Consider the following 19,619-nt stretch of genomic DNA (forward strand, 5'->3'; position numbering starts at 1 on the left):
ACTTTGAGTCCCAGGCACATATTTGTCCTCTTTGTGCATATCCGAAACAAAGCGAGCACCCTTTTTCCATATGATACGTCACTGTTTTGCATAAGTTACTTTGGGATGCATTTACTCCTGAATAATAAAACTTACACAAACCACCAACACAGTAACCAACTTCTCTTCTATTAACTGTTCATTTCAGATGTTAAAAGCGCCATAGGTTCAGAGGTAGCGAGGTTCGACCGACCTTCCCCTTTAAGTAGCACACCTGAGGACATATTGTAACCCAAATTGTTGGTACTAGGCCCCACCTGACTACCCAGTTGAAGAAAAAGCAGTGACGGCTTTTTGTTCGCCTACAGCTGACCTTCTTATCGAAGAATTGCTGTAGGTTCCTGGGGATTAGCAATGGACAGACGGCTGCTTTATCACGGCAGCAGGCACATCACGGCGTTTAAGCAAGAGAGACTCTTCTGCCCCCTCACCTGTCACTGGATATTAAACAAAACTGATTGACTGCATTAAAATGCCATCTGCTGCCTTCTTGCTTTTGACAGTCACAGAAACAAGTTTTTCCAACCTAGCAAACCCCTTGCTATAGTTCTGGTTCCGCCCATGGCGGTGTGGCCTTCCCCATCACTCTTCCTTCCTTGCTTGTTCTTGTATCCAGGCCTCTGCTGCACCAGTACTCACCAGATATTCTGGCTCTTTTTCACAGCTTATGTCTATCTGCTTCTCGTTTGTTCTAAGCTCTGGTAACTTGTAAACAAGTCTCAATTGTATTTATTATCACACTTCCCATTCTCGTTGGCTCGAGTCTACTAGATAGCGCAAGCTGTCTAATTGCAAAGACCCATTGTAGGCTTACCAAGAACACACATGAGCTGTCCTTTGCTTGGCTTATATGCTTCCATTGCTTCCTTTTAAAGAACTGCTTTTTTCTATTTTTTTTAAGCACATGAGATTGCATGCATTATCAAGCCATCTGCATGCGTGCTTTTCTCCCCCTCCATATTGCTCTTTCTCACTCATGTGCTTTTCTCCCCTGCCCAACACTTGTTTTGCTGTCTTGTTTGTGTCCTCTACCCGCACTCCATGGTGCTGACTTTCGCAGGTGTTCCTTCTCCACCACCAGCCATTTTGCAATCCGTCTCCCGCCATTTTGCTTTCCTCTCACCTGCCATTTTGCTTTCCTCTCAACTGCCATTTTGCTTTCCCCCACCCGCCATTTTCCTCCCCCGTTTGTCCCCCCTGCCTGATGTGTTGCTTCTCCCACACCACCTCCTGCAACCCAATCATTCATTTCAATTTAATGTTTTTATCACTTTCACTCTACGTTTTAAAACTGCTCTTTTGTTCTTTTTTTTAAAATAAAAAATATTTCTTTGCTGATCTATATGGGACCGGTAAATAAAACTAAAGAAGCCTACATTATTTTATAGCTCTACACATGCATGTTGAACGCATGCACATCCCTGCAAAATAGAGCGTCTGTCGCATCTTATTGCTTTTTTTATAGCCTTGCAGCAGCCGCTATGCTGTACAGCATTGCTAAAAAAGATTGACAAAACCAATGTCTACAATAGGTGCGACCTATTCACTTTGCAAATGCTTGTTTTTCCTTTCACCTTGCCAATGCTTGTTTTTCTGTTGGACCTTTACGGTGTGTATTACTAATTTCTGTACAGCTTTTGTTCGTTAATAATTATTCATTTATTTCTTATCTATTATCCTTTCCTTTAAATATCTAATCCGATCTTTATTATATGCTTATCTTCACCAGACCAGACTTAAGATTGTTTTGCAAATTTCTGGATACTGGTGATTTAAAAGTTGGTTTGCTGCACCGTTGAGTTTGGAACGTAACCATTCTGGTGTATGACAGGACCGTGCCTCAGAATCAGGCCCTTGACCACTGGGAATTCGCTAAAGTGCCCATCCTCCTCTGCCGTTCGTGAAGCATCAGAATAATCTCTGCGCGCATTTCAGTTTCCAAGGGATGACCACTGTGGTACGAGACGAGCTTGGGGCAGTGCTGGCTCATCAGTAAATGGTTGACCTGCGCTCTGATTTGTGTCCTGGTCGTCAGCTGCTCTTTTAATTCCATTGTCGTAGCCTCCGGGTTAATCTCTCACTAACTCACTGCTGAGCGCCATGTTGGCCTGTGTATCCTCTGATATTTTATTTACCTGGGCCGTATCATTGTTCTATCCATACCCGAGGAATAGAAGAAGCCTGTTTTGGCGGTAGTGACGTTCCCCTGTTGTATTCACCAACAGTGATGCAGCACCCTCTATTGCACTCTTTAGCAGGGTGGCAACAAGACCTCAACTACAGGGGGAGACAGGTGGAGCTAATATGTCAACTAAGGGGGGCGGGGCTAAAACTAATGCAGTAAAACTAAGCTGTCTTTGGACCCAGTTCAAGAAAACGGAGATTGTGCGTTCTAGATATATTGTTCAAACCTGACATAATTATAGCAAACTGTGTGGATTGAAAGTGTTTATAGGTTACTGACGAGATCTTTATAAATGGGAATGAGTGAGACAACCAAAAAGAAGCTTCAGTAAATTTCAATCCAAAACACTTTAGAACCAGTTTTTGCAAGGTTATTTCAAGACGACACCCCTTTTTACAAATTCTCAGGAAAATTCCTTTGTTCAATATGAGCTAATGACATCTTTGCAGTTTCATCGTCAGGAATATGCTTGTGTCTTATTGTTGATAAAAGGTAAATTTTCAATCTGCTCATCAGGACATTTCAACGTATGCTTGTTTGAAATTACACACATCTACAGGTCTCAGAATATTGAGTTTAGTGGGTTAATGATGTGTGACTGGCAAGTGACAATTAGCTTGCAGTATTACCACCTGTTTATTAGTCTGCCAGAAGTCTATGGTAGTCTAAACCAAAACAAAATGGTTGTTGTAGCGCCACACATTGAGCAGTTCTCATATGAGATGACTATAACTGTATCATTTGTCTATGATTGTTGTGACTACAACCGTTCTTCTGTAAAGCGCTCTGATATCCCTCGGGATCTCGTCCGCGCTATATACAACTTTATAAATAAATAAAAAAGCTACATCCATGGGGAAAGTCAACAGGCCTAGAGAACAAACAAAAAATGTTACATAGAATTAACTCGGCAACAAATGGAGATCTAGCATACAAAGGACACTTGTATGTCTTCAATCTCATGAACACGTAGAAAGTGTGGCAGAAGATCAATGTCCTGCAAAGATGTTAGTCCAACAGTAATAGTGCCACCAAATAGCATATATTATAACAACCATGCTTTTAATTTTATTCTGAAGCTGTGGTCCATAAAGTCTGAAAACTCACTGAAATATGTGCATTATAAAATGTAACATGTTACAAATCTCAAAAATTCCTATGAAGAAAATCGCAACATTCTTTATAATGGTTGTCCATAAATGTCTGTACTAATTATAGCAGCCAGCCAGACTTGGGTAGAGAAAACGGATAACTTAGATAAGCCCCAAGGGAGAAACAAGGTAGACAAAATGGTTACCAGTTCTTCACAGGATCAAGTAACGCACAAAATAGTTGTTAGACCCGGGATTCTTGGCGCGGTTCCCTTGATGTTTGCTTTCAAACCTCCTATTTACTGTTTTTGCTGACTTCATTTTTGCTAGCATTAGGAATCTGGACACTTTACCACTGCTAATCATTGCTAAATTACATGTGCTCTAAACATGGTAAAATAGGCTTATCCACAATTGGCATATTTAATTTACTTATAGTCCCTAGTAAAGGGCACTACGGGCGCCCAAGGCCTGTAAATTAAATGCTATTAGAGGGCCTCAGCACTGATTGTGCCACCCACTTAAGTAGCCCTTTGAACACGTCTCAGGCCTGCCATCGCAGGGCCTGTGTGTGCATTTTTAAACAGCCATGTCGACCTGGCAAGTTAACCCACTTGCCAGGGCTGCCCTTCCTTTGACACACAAGTCACCCATAAGGTATGCCCTTGACCGCCCATGGACCTAGTGCAGTATATTTAAAAAGTAGGACATGTACTTTTTTAGTTTTACATGTCCTGGTAGTGAAATACTCCTAAATTCGTTTTTCACTACTGCAAGGCCGATCTCTCCCATAGGATAACATTTGGTATTGCTGTATTACATTTTATAAGTGTAGTTTCCAGTTGAGAAGAGATGGGAACCCCAAAGTTGGTGTTTCTGGAATCACAATTTAAAAAACTTATGGTTAAGTTGGATTTAATATTGCTATTCTGAAAGTGCCACTTCCTAGAAAGTTGGCATTTTCTTAATGTACCCATTTGGTGCCTTCTGCCTGTCTCTGAATACATGTCTGGAGTGGGTGAAAGCTGTCTTCGTCCATTACCTCTAGACAGCCACACACAAAGGGAGCGTAGGTGTGACTGATGGGCCATCCACATCCTCATGGGCCACCCTGGGCAGGATGGAAGGGAAGAGCTGACACTTAAACCTGAAAGGGCGGAGTCCTATCCCCAACACAAAGGGCTGCATACCTCCATGTAGTGAGTGTGGAGCCAGGGAAGGAAATGCTGGGAATTGTGCACGTCTCCCCCGCTTCAAAGGCCCAACTGGGTATAAGTACTGGAACTCTGACACCACCAACTCAGAACACTTCTTGAAGTGAGGACATTCTATCAGGAAGGAATACTGCTGTGCTGCTGGAGGGACTGCCCCTCTGCTGAACTGCTTTGTTATGCCTGTCTGTGGCCTGCTGCCCTCTTGCCTGTGAGGGAAATTGACTAGACCAAATCTCTACGTCCCAGAACCTAAGTATCTCCAAAGACGTGTTGGCTTGCTTCCTGTTCTGAAGCCTCAGGGATATCAAAGACTTCTCTTTAACCTGCAAAGAGCACCTGGACTTTGCTTGCTGCAAGTCTTACTCTGCCTAGTGGTGCCAACCCAGTAAGGGAGTATGAAGTGTTGCTATTGCCGGAAACCATGCATCAACACCCAATGCATCGCCACCATTGCAGGAACCAGATTGGCTATTTTTGCTCAGAAGCCCCGTGTGGGTGCTATATTCGACCCGCGCTCCATCGCGGTCGGCCTTAACTCTTGACTTTGTCCTGGTCCAGCACAACCAAATAATTCTTTAAGCATCTACTGCTTCCAAGTGTTATTTTTGCATTTAATCTTTAAAAATTCATATCTCTAATTCTACTGATTGGATTTTTGTCGTTTTGGTCTTGAGACTTTGTTTAGCTGTCTCACAGCCTACCTATTGATCAGACGCCAAACACTTCAGATGAGAATGCTCCCTCTCTGAAGGACAAGAGCTGCAACCCATCATTCAGTTTGATGTTGTCTCAAATGTGGCACCAGTTCTGTGCTTAGGGCTGGAAACACCCACTAAATATATTGAAAACCTATACATTCAATATATGATTGCATTGTCTGTCTATTTATTGGAGATGTGTGATGACTTCCCTTCTTGTGTATTTGTAGATGTGGTGGTTTGTGATAACTTGGGCCTTTTAACCCTGTTGGTCTATCCCCAGGTAGTTCAAGTAGCCCTGATTACAAGTTGCAATGCACTGGGCAGTGCAAGCTCCTCATCAGTAATTACCAGTACTGGGCAGTAATAACCAACCCATACCATAAAATATGAGCTAAACCCTACGGATTGGGTAATTACTATGAAGATCCAGATAAACCTGGAGGTATTCTGCATGATATCTCCTTTCCCGTTGGGTTTAGTGCACACTTACCACCTGCTTTCCGCAGCTGATAAGTGTGCTGAGGCTCTTTAAGAGCAGGGGTGGATAGGAGAGGGCGAGAAGGGTGAAGGAAAGAGTGGAGAATATTGGCTGTTAGAGGAGCATGAAATACTCCCGCATTGCCTGTCTGAGGTTTGGGAAGGGGTCAAGGTGGGAAAAATGTTAAACTATTAATAAGCATAATATTTTGTATTGGAAGAGTGCCCTTCCTATGCAAAACCCATGGTTGCCGGAACACACACACCCTTCCACAAGTGCAAGAATGTGTGTTGGCGCATGTCAGCCCACCGTACAGAAGCAAAGAAAAATTATGCCATACTTTAGTAAATGTGGTGCTGTTTTGCTCTCTCCATGTTATGCAATTCAGCCCAACTTTGGTTCATGTGCTGCATGAAAAGTTAGTAAATCTGCCCCTTTATCTCTTTGTACAGCCTTTATTATATTGAGAGTAATATGATTTTAAAATAAGGGCTTAAATATTCACAGTGCTTTCACTCACAGGCTGGGACTGCATAGCAGTATAAATACACCAAGGACCCAATTCACAAAGGGGCTTACGAGTGCAGTGTCTGTTAATTCCTGGCGGGGTCTGCTCATTCCTGGCGGGGTCTGCTCATTCCTGGCGGGGTCTGCTCATTCCTGGCGGGGTCTGCTCATTCTGCTTATTCCTGATGGGGTCTGCTCATTCTGCTCATTCCTGGCAGGGTCTGCTTATTCGTGGCAGGGTCTGCTCATTCTGCTCATTCGTGGCAGGGTCTGCTCATTCGTGGCAGGGTCTGCTCATTCTGCTCATTCGTGGCAGGGTCTGCTCATTCTGCTCATTCGTGGCAGGGTCTGCTTATTGGTGGCAGGGTCTGCTCATTGGTGGCGGGGTCTGCTCATTGGTGGCAGCTCATTCCTGGCGGTGTCTTCTCATTCCTGGCGGTGTCTTCTCATTCCTGGCGGTGTCTTCTCATTCCTGGCGGGGGTCTTCTCATTCCTGGCGGGGGTCTGCTCATTCCTGGCGGGGTCCGCCCTGCTCATTCTGCTCATTCCTGGCGGGGTCTGCTCGTTGGTGGCGGGGTCTGCTCGTTGGTGGCGGGGTCTGCTCGTTGGTGGCGGGGTCTGCTCGTTGGTGGCGGGGTCTGCTCGTTGGTGGCGGGATCTGCTCGTTGGTGGCGGGGTCTGCTCGTTGGTGGCGGGGTCTGCTCGTTGGTGGCGGGGTCTGCTCGTTGGTGGCGGGGTCTGCTCGTTGGTGGCGGGGTCTGCTCGTTGGTGGCGGGGTCTGCTAGTTGGTGGCGGGGTCTGCTAGTTGGTGGCGGGGTCTGCTCGTTGGTGGCGGGGTCTGCTCGTTGGTGGCGGGGACTGCTCATTGGTGGCGGGTCTGCTCATTCCTGGCGAGGTCTGCTCATTCCTAGTGGGGTCCACACTGCTCATTCTGCTCATTCCTGGCGGGGTCTACTCATTCCTGGCGGGATCTTCTCATTACTGGCGGGGTCCGCCCTGCTCATTCCTGGTGGGGTCTGCTCGTTGGTGGCGGGGTCTGCTCGTTGGTGGCGGGGTCTGCTCGTTGGTGGCGGGGACTGCTCGTTGGTGGCGGGGACTGCTCGTTGGTGGCGGGGACTGCTCATTGGTGGCGGGTCTGCTCATTCCTGGCGAGGTCTGCTCATTCCTAGCGGGGTCCACACTGCTCATTCTGCTCATTCCTGGCGGGGTCTACTCATTCCTGGCGGGATCTTCTCATTCCTGGCGGGGTCCGCCCTGCTCATTCCTGGCGGGGTCTGCTCGTTGGTGGCGGGGTCTGCTCGTTGGTGGCGGGGACTGCTCGTTGGTGGCGGGTCTGCTCATTCCTGGCGGGGTCTGTTTATTCCTGGCGGGGTCCGCCCTGCTCATTCTGCTCATTGGTGGCAGGGTCTGCTCATTGGTGGCGGGGTCTGCTCATTGGTGGCGGGGTCTGCTCATTGGTGGCGGGGTCTGCTCATTCGTGGTGGTTCTCCACATTTGTGCCTGGGATCTTCGGTTGGATTCGTTATCAAATGTCTTTGAAATAGCCACGGGCCAGGCTGCGAGTAGTAATGTGTACTTGCTTCTACTGTAGTGTTGTCTTTTTGCAATAATACAGCTGGCTCTGCCATTTCTTGTTATTCAAATGGGTGTAATTTATGATATATCGATATGATTCCCTCTTCATTGCTTAGTTTTGTTCAGGATGGAGTGCCATTGAGTTTTTCAAATGTCACTCATAATTACACTGAAATAATGAAAATGTAACACATAGCAATCTGAAACTTTGGCAGCTATGGATTGACTCCCTCACGTCGTCCTTGAACACATTTAAAGTGCAACATATTTAAAGTGCACACCGTACTGCTTTGCATACAGCACTATGCAGTTTATTGGTTCAGTGATTAATGTAGGCTGACTAAATGCCAGTGCTAAACATAGCAGATTGAATTTGATTTTCTTGCCACAGTACAAGGTCGCACGTAATGTCCTTCATAGTAGAAAGTGAATGAATGAATGAATGAATAGCATTTTTATACAGCGCAAAACTTAGCCCCAAGGGGCATCAAGGCGCCAACGAACAAACAAAAAAGTCCACGTTATCAGATAGATGAACCAGGAAGCCACTAAGAGCGCAGCCCCTAATATGCCTGGGAGAAAAGCCAGGTCTTCAGGTGTTTCCTGAAGACCTCCAAGCAAGATTGGCTAGTGAGCACCAGAGGGAGAGAGTCCCAAAGTTTGGGAGCCAAGACAGAGAAAGCTCTGCCTCCCCACTTTACCTTTGTAAACTTGGGAACCACAAGCATATTCTTGGAAGATGACCGGAGGGTTCTGCTGGGAGAATACACACACAGAAGGGCCCTAATACCTTCTGAACCTGAGCTGTGAAAAGTACCGTGAGCTAAGCAGAGAAGTTTAAAAGCAATTCTAGAGGGGATCGGTAGCCAATGGAGGTCTTTTCTGGCCATTGCTACAGACGATCGTCTAGGGAGAGTTAAGACCATTCTGGCTGCGGCATTCTGTATCATTTGGAGACAATAAATGGAGGCTTTGCTAAAGCCACCATAGAGGGCATTGCAATAGTCTAGCCTCGAAAATACCAAGGCAACTATTGCTGGTTTCCGAGCTGCCAGGGACAGGTAGGGGGCAATCTTCCTAAGAATTCTAATGATGCTGCAACAGGTTGACACCGTCCTGTTTACCTGAGAGTCAAAAGATAAGGCCGGGTCAATTAGGACACCCAGGTTCCTAGCAGCAAGAGTAGGTCGAGGACATTCTCCCAGGGACAGAGGCCACAATTCCTTAGACCAAAGATCCTGGCTCCCACCAAAGACCTTAATTTCAGTCTTGTCGCCGTTTAGTTAAAAAAAAATTACGCACCATCAAATTAGAGACTGCTTCCATACAGGCTCTAAACTTAAGGTCAATCTCACTGGCCGGATGAGTGATAGATACCAGGATCTGAGTGTCATCGGCGTACTATAGCACATCCAGACCAAAATATCTTATCACCTTGGCAAGTGGGGTAACGTAGATGTTGAATAATAAGGGACTCCGTGAAGAGCCCTGAGGGACCCCACATTGCACTTCTTGAGAATCGGAGAGGAGGTTGCTCATTTTAACTCTCTGCTCCCTATGATGGAGAAAGGAAGAGAGTAAACTAAGGGCAGAGCCCCCTACTCCGATATCCTTGAGCCTAGAGATCAGTATTGACGGGGACAAGGTGTCAAACGCTGCTGTGAGATCTAATAACACTAGCAGCGATGGGTGTCCCCTGTCAACCTCAGATCGATTGTATTAATCACGACCGTGAGAGCAGACACAGTGCTGTGAGATGATCGAAACCCATGCTGAGAGATGTCTAATAAGTTGGAACTCTCAATGAAATCAGATAGGTTGCGATTTATGTGGAACTCCAGGATCTTGGCTGGAGCAGGAAGTAAAGAGATGGGGGCGATAATTTTTAATATTCCTGGGTCCAAGGAGGGCTTTTTCAGCAAAGGTCTAACAACGGCAGTCTTCCAGGGGGAGGGAAAAATCCCTTCACGAATCGCCAAGTTCATAGCCTCTAATAAAGGAGGAAGAACAGAACCTATGCAGGTCTTCAGAGTTTTTAAAGGACATGGATCAAGAGGCGAACAGGCCTTAGTAGCATCGAGAAGGAGATTGAGAAGGGGAAAACCTAAAAGCTGCGGTTTAGGTGGGACATCGACCTTCTCAACCATACAAGGGATTGAAGAGGAGGAACCTACCACATTAGCATCAAGTTCTTGATTGTTGATTTCAAAGTCTGTAAACTCCTTTTATTTGGCTTCTTAGGAAAGAACCTTTGACATTCCCTTATGAAAGACGGGCCCTCCGGTGCCAGTGGGGTTCCTGTGACAGACACCACCTGATCTTGGCCTTCGCTTGCGCTTCTGCTCAGTGGCCTCGCGCCATACTTTGCTAATGCCCGACTAACGCTTTCCTAAATAGACTGCCCAAACAGGCTGCCTACAGCCCCTCCATCTATCTCGCAGCGCCCCTTCCCGTTAGTCCTAAGGAGAAAGCTCTGCCAGTGCGCCTCTGCTCATTCAGTTCTCTATCTGCATTCCAGGCCTTCCCTCCAACACCTGAGGTTCCAACAACACACCTTTGCACTCTTCTACGATTGTCTCTTTTTTACCTACAGGATCTCCTACAAGTGTAGTTCTGTAACACATACGCAGTTGTCAATGTGCCATAATTGTAACCTGCAGCAGGCACGGTTGTCTGTACCTAGAATGCAGAATGTTCAGCCATAGCTGCCACCTCCAGACCCCAAAGAGGCTTCTGCTTTCCCAGTACAGGCACACACACAGCCATCGCCTCTGTCTCATCCTGAAGTCAGTTTCTTTGCAGTCCAGCAGCACCCCCCTCCCCCTCCCCCTTTCTTGTTATGCATGTGCAATTTCGACCTGACCTCCAGCTTTCAGTGCTGCCCTTGTCTGACATCACCCAGAGCTCTGCTTCAGCAGTGGAATGATTTTCATGCCTAACGTCCACTTTCATACATTTGTTAACAGTCAGTTCCTAATGCATGCTGTCATGTGCAAAGCGCCCCGGGCATACCCAGCATGTAGCTGTTCACTGATGAATGAATCAATCTGTGCATCTTTTTGTATAAAATAACACAAGTTTCTCATTTACCCTTGCCGAGTTTCAAAACATTAATATATTTGATCTCCGTCTCATTCCAGCTTCAAGCTCCGACTGTTAAAGGGTTTGATTTTGCTAAGCAGCACCTGGGCCAGCACAACAAAGATGATGTCTTGATTATTCACGAGCCGGCTCCTTTGCCAGTACCCACCAAGGATGCCACCCCTTCTGAGAATGGAGACGTTCCCACTCCAAAATCCAAGACTTCCTCCAAATCCTGCAAAGCCCTCCGTCGCCGGGGGAGGTAAGCTTTGTAGATGGAGAACAATGTCCATTTTTCATGAACTTATATATGATGTGGTTGTATAAACCTGGTTTTTTGATGCATCTTTTTTTCCTACCATAAAAAAAGCATTTTTGCCCACAAACACAGACTTTATGATTGCAGGCCAGCTGTTTGTGCAACTTTGTCGTCTAATTAGTACTGTTGAAGCATTAGCTTTTTTTCCTGCCATTGACTGTAGATACAGAAGAGATATTTATAGAACCTTTGTGCTCCATGCTGAGCAACTTACCGTGCGTCGTTTTCTGTATGGATTTCCATTTGTTCTGCTATTTTTTCTTCTGTCTGCTTTGTACATTTTTCTTTCTAGTAGGTACCCGCAGATTCCTCACCTTAGTTATATCCCCCAATTGCCAGCCTTGAACCAAAAACTTAACCCAGCAATAGCCCTCCAGCGTAGCATGAAATGCAATGCGGTGTCAGCTTGGACTTTGCCCCTGCAAGATGAGGGGATTCTAGGACATATAAGTCTCCAACTGGCACGCTGGTGTTGGTCCTGTTCTTTTGTATCTCATGGACGGCGGTCCAAAGTTTCTCTCAGTACTTCACTGGTAAAGTTACTCAACTTTTGACAACCCAAGGTTTCATTGTTTGAACCCTGTTACAGATGTCATAAGAAGACCCATTGGACCTATGTGACATCTTGTATGCGGTGTACAGGATCCTGACATAACTCTTTCACCTATTAATCATGTTCATCTCTCAGGGATATTAGTTTGGGACTTACATAGACCACGAGGTATCTGCAGGAAGCTGCATCTCTCACAATAAAATGTACATGCATTTGCTAATTTTTTGGGTGGATACTATATCTTCATGCAGATTACTCTCCGCCCTCTCTCCTTACCTGATGGTTTAGTACTGTAATTAATAACATCCCAAGGTGTGCAAAAGTATCATATAAGGTATGTGTCGCTGTTATTGATGTTCTCTATTACTATCTTCATGCCTTGATAAGGTGTGGAAAAATGTACCAGGACCTGCTGCAAGCGTGCTGGTATGTTCTGGTGCCGTCACATCCTGGACAGGCGGAGTCGTGACTGAAGCCACATAGCACCACCTGGGGAGGCTGGAGTGCTGTTGCCAGAATACAAGTTTTTGGATCCGGTCTGTTGCTTGGATGAGTTTTTTATTATAAGTTGAGGAATGCAATGAAACTAATAGGGCTACATGTATCAAAATTGTATATTGCAAATACCTAATTGCGAATGTTTGAGAATCGCAATTAGGTCATCGCAATTTACAATGTCTAAAACTCAGAGTTTCATATAGCGATTCCTAGGGGGTCGCAAATTGCTTTCCCTAATTAATATTAATTAGGTAGATCGCAATTTGCGACCTCCCCCCCCCCCCCCTCCCCAGGAATTGCTAAAATCACAGGGATGGTGGCCTGCTGGGGTCAGCAGACCACCATGCCTGTGATTGCTTTTAAATAAAGCAATCTTTTTTTGAAATGCAGCTCGTTTACCTTAAAGGAAAACGGAATGTTTCCAAAATAAAAATGAAAAGGTTTTTTTTTTTTTAAGAGTAGACAGTGGTCTGTGGGACCACTGCCTCTCTTTAACAAGCATTTACAATGCAATGGTCTCGGCATTGTTAAAGTTAGAGCTATTGGCATTGCTCATGACATTATTTTTATTTATGTTTCTGTTTTTAAAACATATAAATAAATGGCTTTGTCATTTACAATGTCAATAGCTTAATCTCTCGCAAATGCGAGACCTATTGCATTTGCACCCACACACAGAGCCACACCTACACAGAGAACCCACCACACACACACAGAGCCACACACACAAACACAGCCACACACACACACACACACACAGCCACACACACAGAGCCACACACACAGAGCCACACACACACAGAGCCACACACACACACACACACACACAGAGCCCCCCACACACACACAGCCCCACACACACACAGAGAGCCCCACACACACACAGAGCCCCACACACACACAGAGAGCCCCACACACACACAGAGAGCCCCCCCCCCCCACACACACACAGCCCCACACACACACACAGCCCCACACACAGCCCCCCACACAAACACACAGAGCCCCCCACACACACACACAGCGCCACACACACAGAGCCACACACACACAGAGAGCCACACAGAGAGCCCCCCCACACACAGAGAGCCCCCCCCACACACACACACACAGAGACACACACACAGACACACACACACAGAGCCCCACACACAGAGCCCCACACGCAGACACAGAGAGCCCCACACGCAGACACAGAGAGCCCCACACACACAGAGCCCCCCACACACACCGAGCCCTACACACACGCACACACAGAGCCCCACACACACACACAGAGCCCTACACACACATAGAGCCCCACACACACACAGAGCCCCCCCACACACAAACACACAGAGCCCCCCCCCACACACACAGAGCCCCCACACACACACAGAGCCCCCCCCCCCACAGACACAGAGCCCCACACACAGACACAGAGAACCCCAGACACAGAGAACCCCAGACAGAGATCCCCAGACACAGAGAACCCCAGACACAGACAGAGATCCCCCCCCACACACACACACAGAGCCCCCCCCCACACACACACACACACAGAGCCCCCCCCCCACACACACAGAGCCCCCCCACACACACACACACACAGACACAGAGAACCCCAGACACAGAGAACCCCAGACACACAGACACAGAGAGCCCCAGACACACACAGAGAGCCCCACACACACACACACACACAGCCCCCCACCCACACACACACAGCCCCCCCCCACACACACACCGAGACACACACAGACAGAGCCACACACAGGGAACAGAGGCCAGAAAAAACGATCACAACGAGGGAACAGAGGCCAGAAAAAACGATCACAACGAGGGAACAGAGGCCAGAAAAGCAAGCACAACGAGGGAACAGGGGGCAGGAAAGCAAGCACACCGAGGGAACAGGGGGCAGGAAAGCAAGCACAACGAGGAAACAGGGCAGGAAAGCAAGCACAACGAGGGAACAGGGCAGGAAAGCAAGCACAACGAGGGAACAGGGGCATTTGTGTGTGCGGGTCATGGTATGTGCAGGTAACGGCTGTGGTCCGGATGAGCCCTCGTGTGTGCAGGTCATGGTATGTGCAGGTGATGTTCTGTGGGACGGATGTGCCTTCGTGTGTGCGGGTCATATGTGCAGGTAATGGCTGTGGTCCGGATGCGCCCTCGTGTGTGCAGGTCATGGTATGTGCAGGTGATGGCTGTGCGACGGATGCGCCCTCGTGTGTGCGGGTCATATGTGCAGGTAATGGTTGTTGGACTGATGCGCCCTCGTATGTGCGGGTCATATATGCAGGTAATGGCTGTGGTCCGGATGCGCCCTCGTATGTGCGGGTCATGGTATGTGCAGGTTATAGCTGTGGTCCGGATGTGCCCTCGTGTGTGCGGGTCATGATATGTGCAGGTGATGGCTGTGGGACGGATGCGGCCTCGTGTGTGTGGGTCATATGTGCAGGTAATGGTTGTGGGACGGATGCGCCGTCGTATGTGCGGGTCATATGTGCAGGTAATGGTTGTGGGACGGATGCCCCCTCGTGTGTGTGGGTCATATGTGCAGGTAATGGTTGTGGGACGATGCGCCCTTGTGTGTGCGGGTCATATGTGCAGGTGATGACTGTGGGACGGATGCGCCCTTGTGTGTGCGGGTCATATGTGCAGGTAATGGTTGTGTGACGGATGCGCCCTCGTATGTGCGGGTCATATGTGCAGGTAATGGTTGTGGGATGGTGCGCCCTTGTGTGTGCGGGTCATTATATGTGATCGCTGTGGGCAGAGTGCCCTCTGGTTTGGGGTCCTTGTGAGAGCAGTGCTTGCACCTGGTGGTGGACAGTGGTGGCTGGTGACATTTGAAAGTGGTGGGCTGTAAAAGTTCAGGATGAGCGGCATGCAGCGAGCGAGCGGAGCATCCCTTCAAATTACACTTCCACCACACACAAACAATGATGCTCTATTCTTTTTTCCGTCATTGGTACCACACACAGAAGAGTGGCACAGCATCCCTTCTACTTGCACTCGACCTCAAACATTTGAGACATACTGCATCCTATTTCCATTTCTATCTTATACAGAAGTAAAGTACTGCACTCTCAATTGCACTTCGACCTCACACTTCTGAATCTTTTCGATTTCTAGTTCTAGCTCACACAGAATGGTGGCACTGCATCCATTTTGATTGCGCTTTACCCTCACACAGCCGTGCAGTACTGCACCCTATTTCCAGTTCTACCACATGAAGCAGAGAGTACAGCATATGTTGTCACTCATGTCTACCTAGCACAGTAGGGAAGCACTGCATGATTAGGATTTGTCACCCTCACACAGCCAGCTGTTCACACTTCTTCGTCTCCCTCATAGACACCCCTCCATGCTGACAATGCGATACCTTCCAGATTGTCCCCTTATCCGAATCACTTGTATTATGCTATAATTGTAACAAAATAAATACTCATTGTTTTAAAATAAAATAACCAGAAAAAATATTCCTTAGGTTTTCAACCAAAACATTCCAAAATGATTTTTCCTAACCTTGGAATTCCACCATTTAGCGTCCCACTGCTTTTCAAGAATGCCTAACAGACTGTAGTCTTCACCCAACAAGCCGTGGTGATATGACATCGTTCATAAAGGTCTTTAAAAATACCTCAAACACGAGGGAGGAGCCAAGATCGCGACCGTGATGGCCGCACTGTAGCTCGGCTCGACCAGCATTCCTGCCCAACACACACATCCTGCCCCGCGACGACACACTCGGGCGGAAATGGAAAGGTGAAGCGACGCTCGTACTCACCGTTTGACCCGGGGGCTCCTGCGAGCTGCGGATCCAAAGCTGAGCTCCTGCTTGATCCGGGGCCTTCCTGGCGCGGAGACCGGGGACTTGCCTGCGTGGGTCGGCCGGCGTTGGCGGCGGCCCCTGGTGGAGGAGAGGGGTCGGCCGGGAGAGGCCATTGTGCGCTTATGCCGGTGGAGACTGACCGGGCCCGGTCCAGCGGCCGGGGAGCCCCGAGGTAGGGCGTGGCACGCCGTGGATGGGGTAAGACCGCGCAGGAGGATACCCCCTTTGTTGCCTGGTCCGGCCATCTTGAAGCCCTGCGCCCGGAGGTGGCGTGTGTCGCCCACGGGGCGGTGGCACCGGCGGACCCCCTTTTTTGGTGGCTCTCCTTTCTGCACCCAGGTTGCCATTTCTGGGGCTCGGGTGAACTCCAGAGGTGGCCTTGTTTGAGAGCCCGCTCCAAAGGTTGAGGAGTGTGAAGACGCGGCTGGACCGGCAAGATGGCGGCCGAAGCCCTGGGCCACGGATTTACTCAGGACGGTGGACTTGTGTCGCTGGAGGGCACGGGGACCTGGTCCTGTGAGCGTGAGCCCACGCTTGGCGATGTCCTGGACGCTCTGCGGTCTTTACATGCGGCCATGGCCCCCGTCGCCCCTGTGCAGGATAGACGATCTGCCGCCATTTTTGTTGGGCCGTCCCTCATGAACGCTGCTCGAGTTCAAGTGAGCGCTGCTTCGTCCCCTTCAGCTGCTGCGGGGAGTGCTGCCGCCGTACATCGGCAGGACTGTATGCCTGGGGCCCCGAATTTCCAGGTAGCTTTGACTGCGGTGAGCGCGGGTGCGGGCCCCATTCCGGAGCCCGTTCCTGCTCGAATGTTCGAGGTGAGATGTGGACTGCCGCTTCAATCTAACTTGGTGAGGTCCTGTTGTTGCCTTGCGGGGGATACCTTACTTTCCTGTGCGGCGAGACTGCGTCCATACTGGTTGCTGCTCCAGTTGTCTCTAATGCATAGTGTGGACTGCCGCGAAAAGTTCTAGCCTTGCTGTTGGTTACCGCGATCCTCTGGCTTACACCCTTGTTCCGTTTTGCTTCGATCGAGTGGCTTCTCCACCTTGAAATGCTTGCTGCCCACTACCCTGTCTCGTATGGTGGCAACGACTAGGAAAGGACAGGGGTGAGCCGGACTGAACACGGAGGACAACTGGTTAACGGATGGAGATGAGGAATGCCCCCAATTATTATAATATTGGCGATCCCTTTGAGGGTTTACGATACCTGAAACTGTGTTGATCTCATTTAAATGTTGCATAAATGTGTGGGAAGGCGGGAGGCAGGGGCTGAACGACTCGATTGATGGTCTCCTCCCCCCCCTGGTCCCTTTCCCCCTTTTTGCCTCTTTTGTTCCTCTTTTGTTCCATTCCTTCTCTCTGACTTTTTCTATATTTCGGGTTCCTAATTAGGGCGACAGGCACGCTGCTGGGGGGATAGGCCGTAGCCTTCTTCAGGGTGGGGTGGGTGGGTCGGAGTCTCTTATCTGTTCTTTTCCACTTAGTTCTATGGCTCTTTTGTATCCCTTTTAGCGGGCGCTGTGTCTGTGCGTATCTCCCATGGTATGCTTGCAGGTGGGACGGGGGGCGAGTTGTTCTTCCTACGGTATTGATTGCATACACATCATGACTTGCACGCCCTAATCCCGATAGCGGGATCCCCAGTCACATTGCTTGCCTTTCTCGCTGTGGGGCGTGTACAGCGGCGCGGCGTTCTTTCTTATCTTCTTTATAATATTCCCCCACCCCCTCTTTCTCCCCCCCCCTTTTTTTCCTTATTATTTAGGTTAGTATAGAGGATGATTGTAACCACTGTTGCTGTTCTGGTTCCTCCGTTATGCATCAGTATGATAATTAGGTGGTTGGTGGGCAAGCGACAGGCCACGGGGGGCACTGATCTGTATTATGGCGTCTATATCCTAATTGATGTTAACTGTTGCTGTACACCGTCTTTATTGATGCCTTTATATCCTGATGCCTAGTTCGTAGCCTGCTTGGGGAACTCAGATGATTAACAACTGCAATTGCTCTGCTATACTCCCTACTATATAAAATTAACCTTCTTTGATCCTGTTTTCGGCGGTCGTGCTCAGCTTTCCTCAGACTGAACTACTTGCTTGCATAATGCTGGGCGCTACCGGGATACCTCCTTCTTCTTTTATGTGACTTCCATAATGTGTCGTGGCCGGCCTGCTTGGTTGTAGGCCCGTATTTGTATGCCTTTTTCTTCACAATAAAGGTTTTAAAAAAAAAACAAAAAAAACCTCAAAGACGTTAAACTTTACACAAAGAGATTCTTCGGGGAGCTCCTTTCAGGCATGTTTTGAATAAGGCTGGAATAATACAGCTTTGAAACTAGCCAGAATCTCTTGCGGTTCCTTGCCATAGCCACTGAGATGGCCCGCTTTTCATGAGGCTCCACGCAGTTTCCTGGGCTATTTTAATTTTGTAGCTATTCCCTTGGGCACAGGGTGTTACAGCAGGAGGTCACATCTTTCATGAGGCTGAACCTACTTCAGCAGACTGACTCCGCTCTTATGATAGACGTCAGACATTTCTAGTTCAACCAGCAATGAGAAAGTCCCGTCCTGCCCCCGCTGTGCAGTCTCTGTGGCTCAGACACTCATAACAATGTTTTCTCCCTTTTCCCTCAACAAACACCCAAAAATAGCCCAGCAGTGACATCTCAACGGCCTTCTTCCTCCTAGCGCCTTGTGATCCATAGCCAGGGCACAAGTGTGATAAACAGCAGACCGCATATAACTGGGCGTGGGAGGACCAGATGCACAGGCCTCCTGCAAAGCACACACCTAAGATGCTCTGTCCCAGGCGCCCACCACACTTTGGAATGAACAGTATGAGGCATCCGCACACAATTAGGGGGCACACAGTAACCACCTGCACATGCCTGGAAGGTACACAATAAGTCACCTGCACATACACTGCTTTTCTACTCGCTACAGAAGCAAAGAAGCCCAAGACCCGCCTCCGCGCTTCGCTACAATTTACACTGGTTTCTTAAGCCACTTTATGGTCGCTTCAAAGCGCTTTCCCCCCTGTGAGCCCCCGTACCTTCAGCCTCTCGCCTGCAGTAGCGGCTCTACCTCAATCTTCCCCACTAATACTCTTTTGGCCGCTTGCAGGCTTGACTTTGGACTCAGGAGTACCTGGGTACAGGGTCTATGTGCCTTAATACGATGGGTGGCCAGTTTGGCTAGAGCGGGAGTAGGGACCATGCGAGCCCTCCTTAGAAGTGAACTATTGGGAAATTTCAAAGAGTTCTCTAAACTTGTAACTTTAGAAGGGCTGTAACGCTACTAAAACTAGATGAAAGTGTTCTGTTCTCCTATTCTCCCTTATAGTTAAAACTTGTCCTAAAGGAGGCATCGTGGGAGTTTTGTTTTCTCTCTGATAAAAAGTCAATTGGCGATAAAAGGAACGTGGAACCTCTCATTACTTCCTATATGTTGAAGCGGCCACAACCCTATGCTTTATGGAATCTACCGCATGGTATTCGTAGATTTTGGTTTTTGTTACGTTATGATTTAATTCCACTAAATCTACTGTTATCCAAATG

At 48.3% G+C, this 19,619-nt stretch overlaps 1 protein-coding gene across 1 annotated transcript in view; it reads left to right on the plus strand.

The window, feature by feature from the left end:
* The window catches only part of KIAA1549 (KIAA1549 ortholog), a 539,186-nt gene that overhangs the window by 312,424 nt on the left and 207,143 nt on the right, over positions 1 to 19,619 (plus strand). The window contains exon 11 of the mRNA XM_086952955.1: positions 10,931 to 11,133. Within this exon, the coding sequence (XP_086809081.1) occupies positions 10,931 to 11,133 (203 nt within the window). The remainder of the gene's footprint in view (positions 1 to 10,930; positions 11,134 to 19,619) is intronic.

The sequence above is a fragment of the Lissotriton vulgaris genome, chromosome 1_2, assembly GCF_964263255.1.
Source record: "Lissotriton vulgaris chromosome 1_2, aLisVul1.2, whole genome shotgun sequence".
Lineage (NCBI taxonomy): Eukaryota > Metazoa > Chordata > Amphibia > Caudata > Salamandridae > Lissotriton > Lissotriton vulgaris.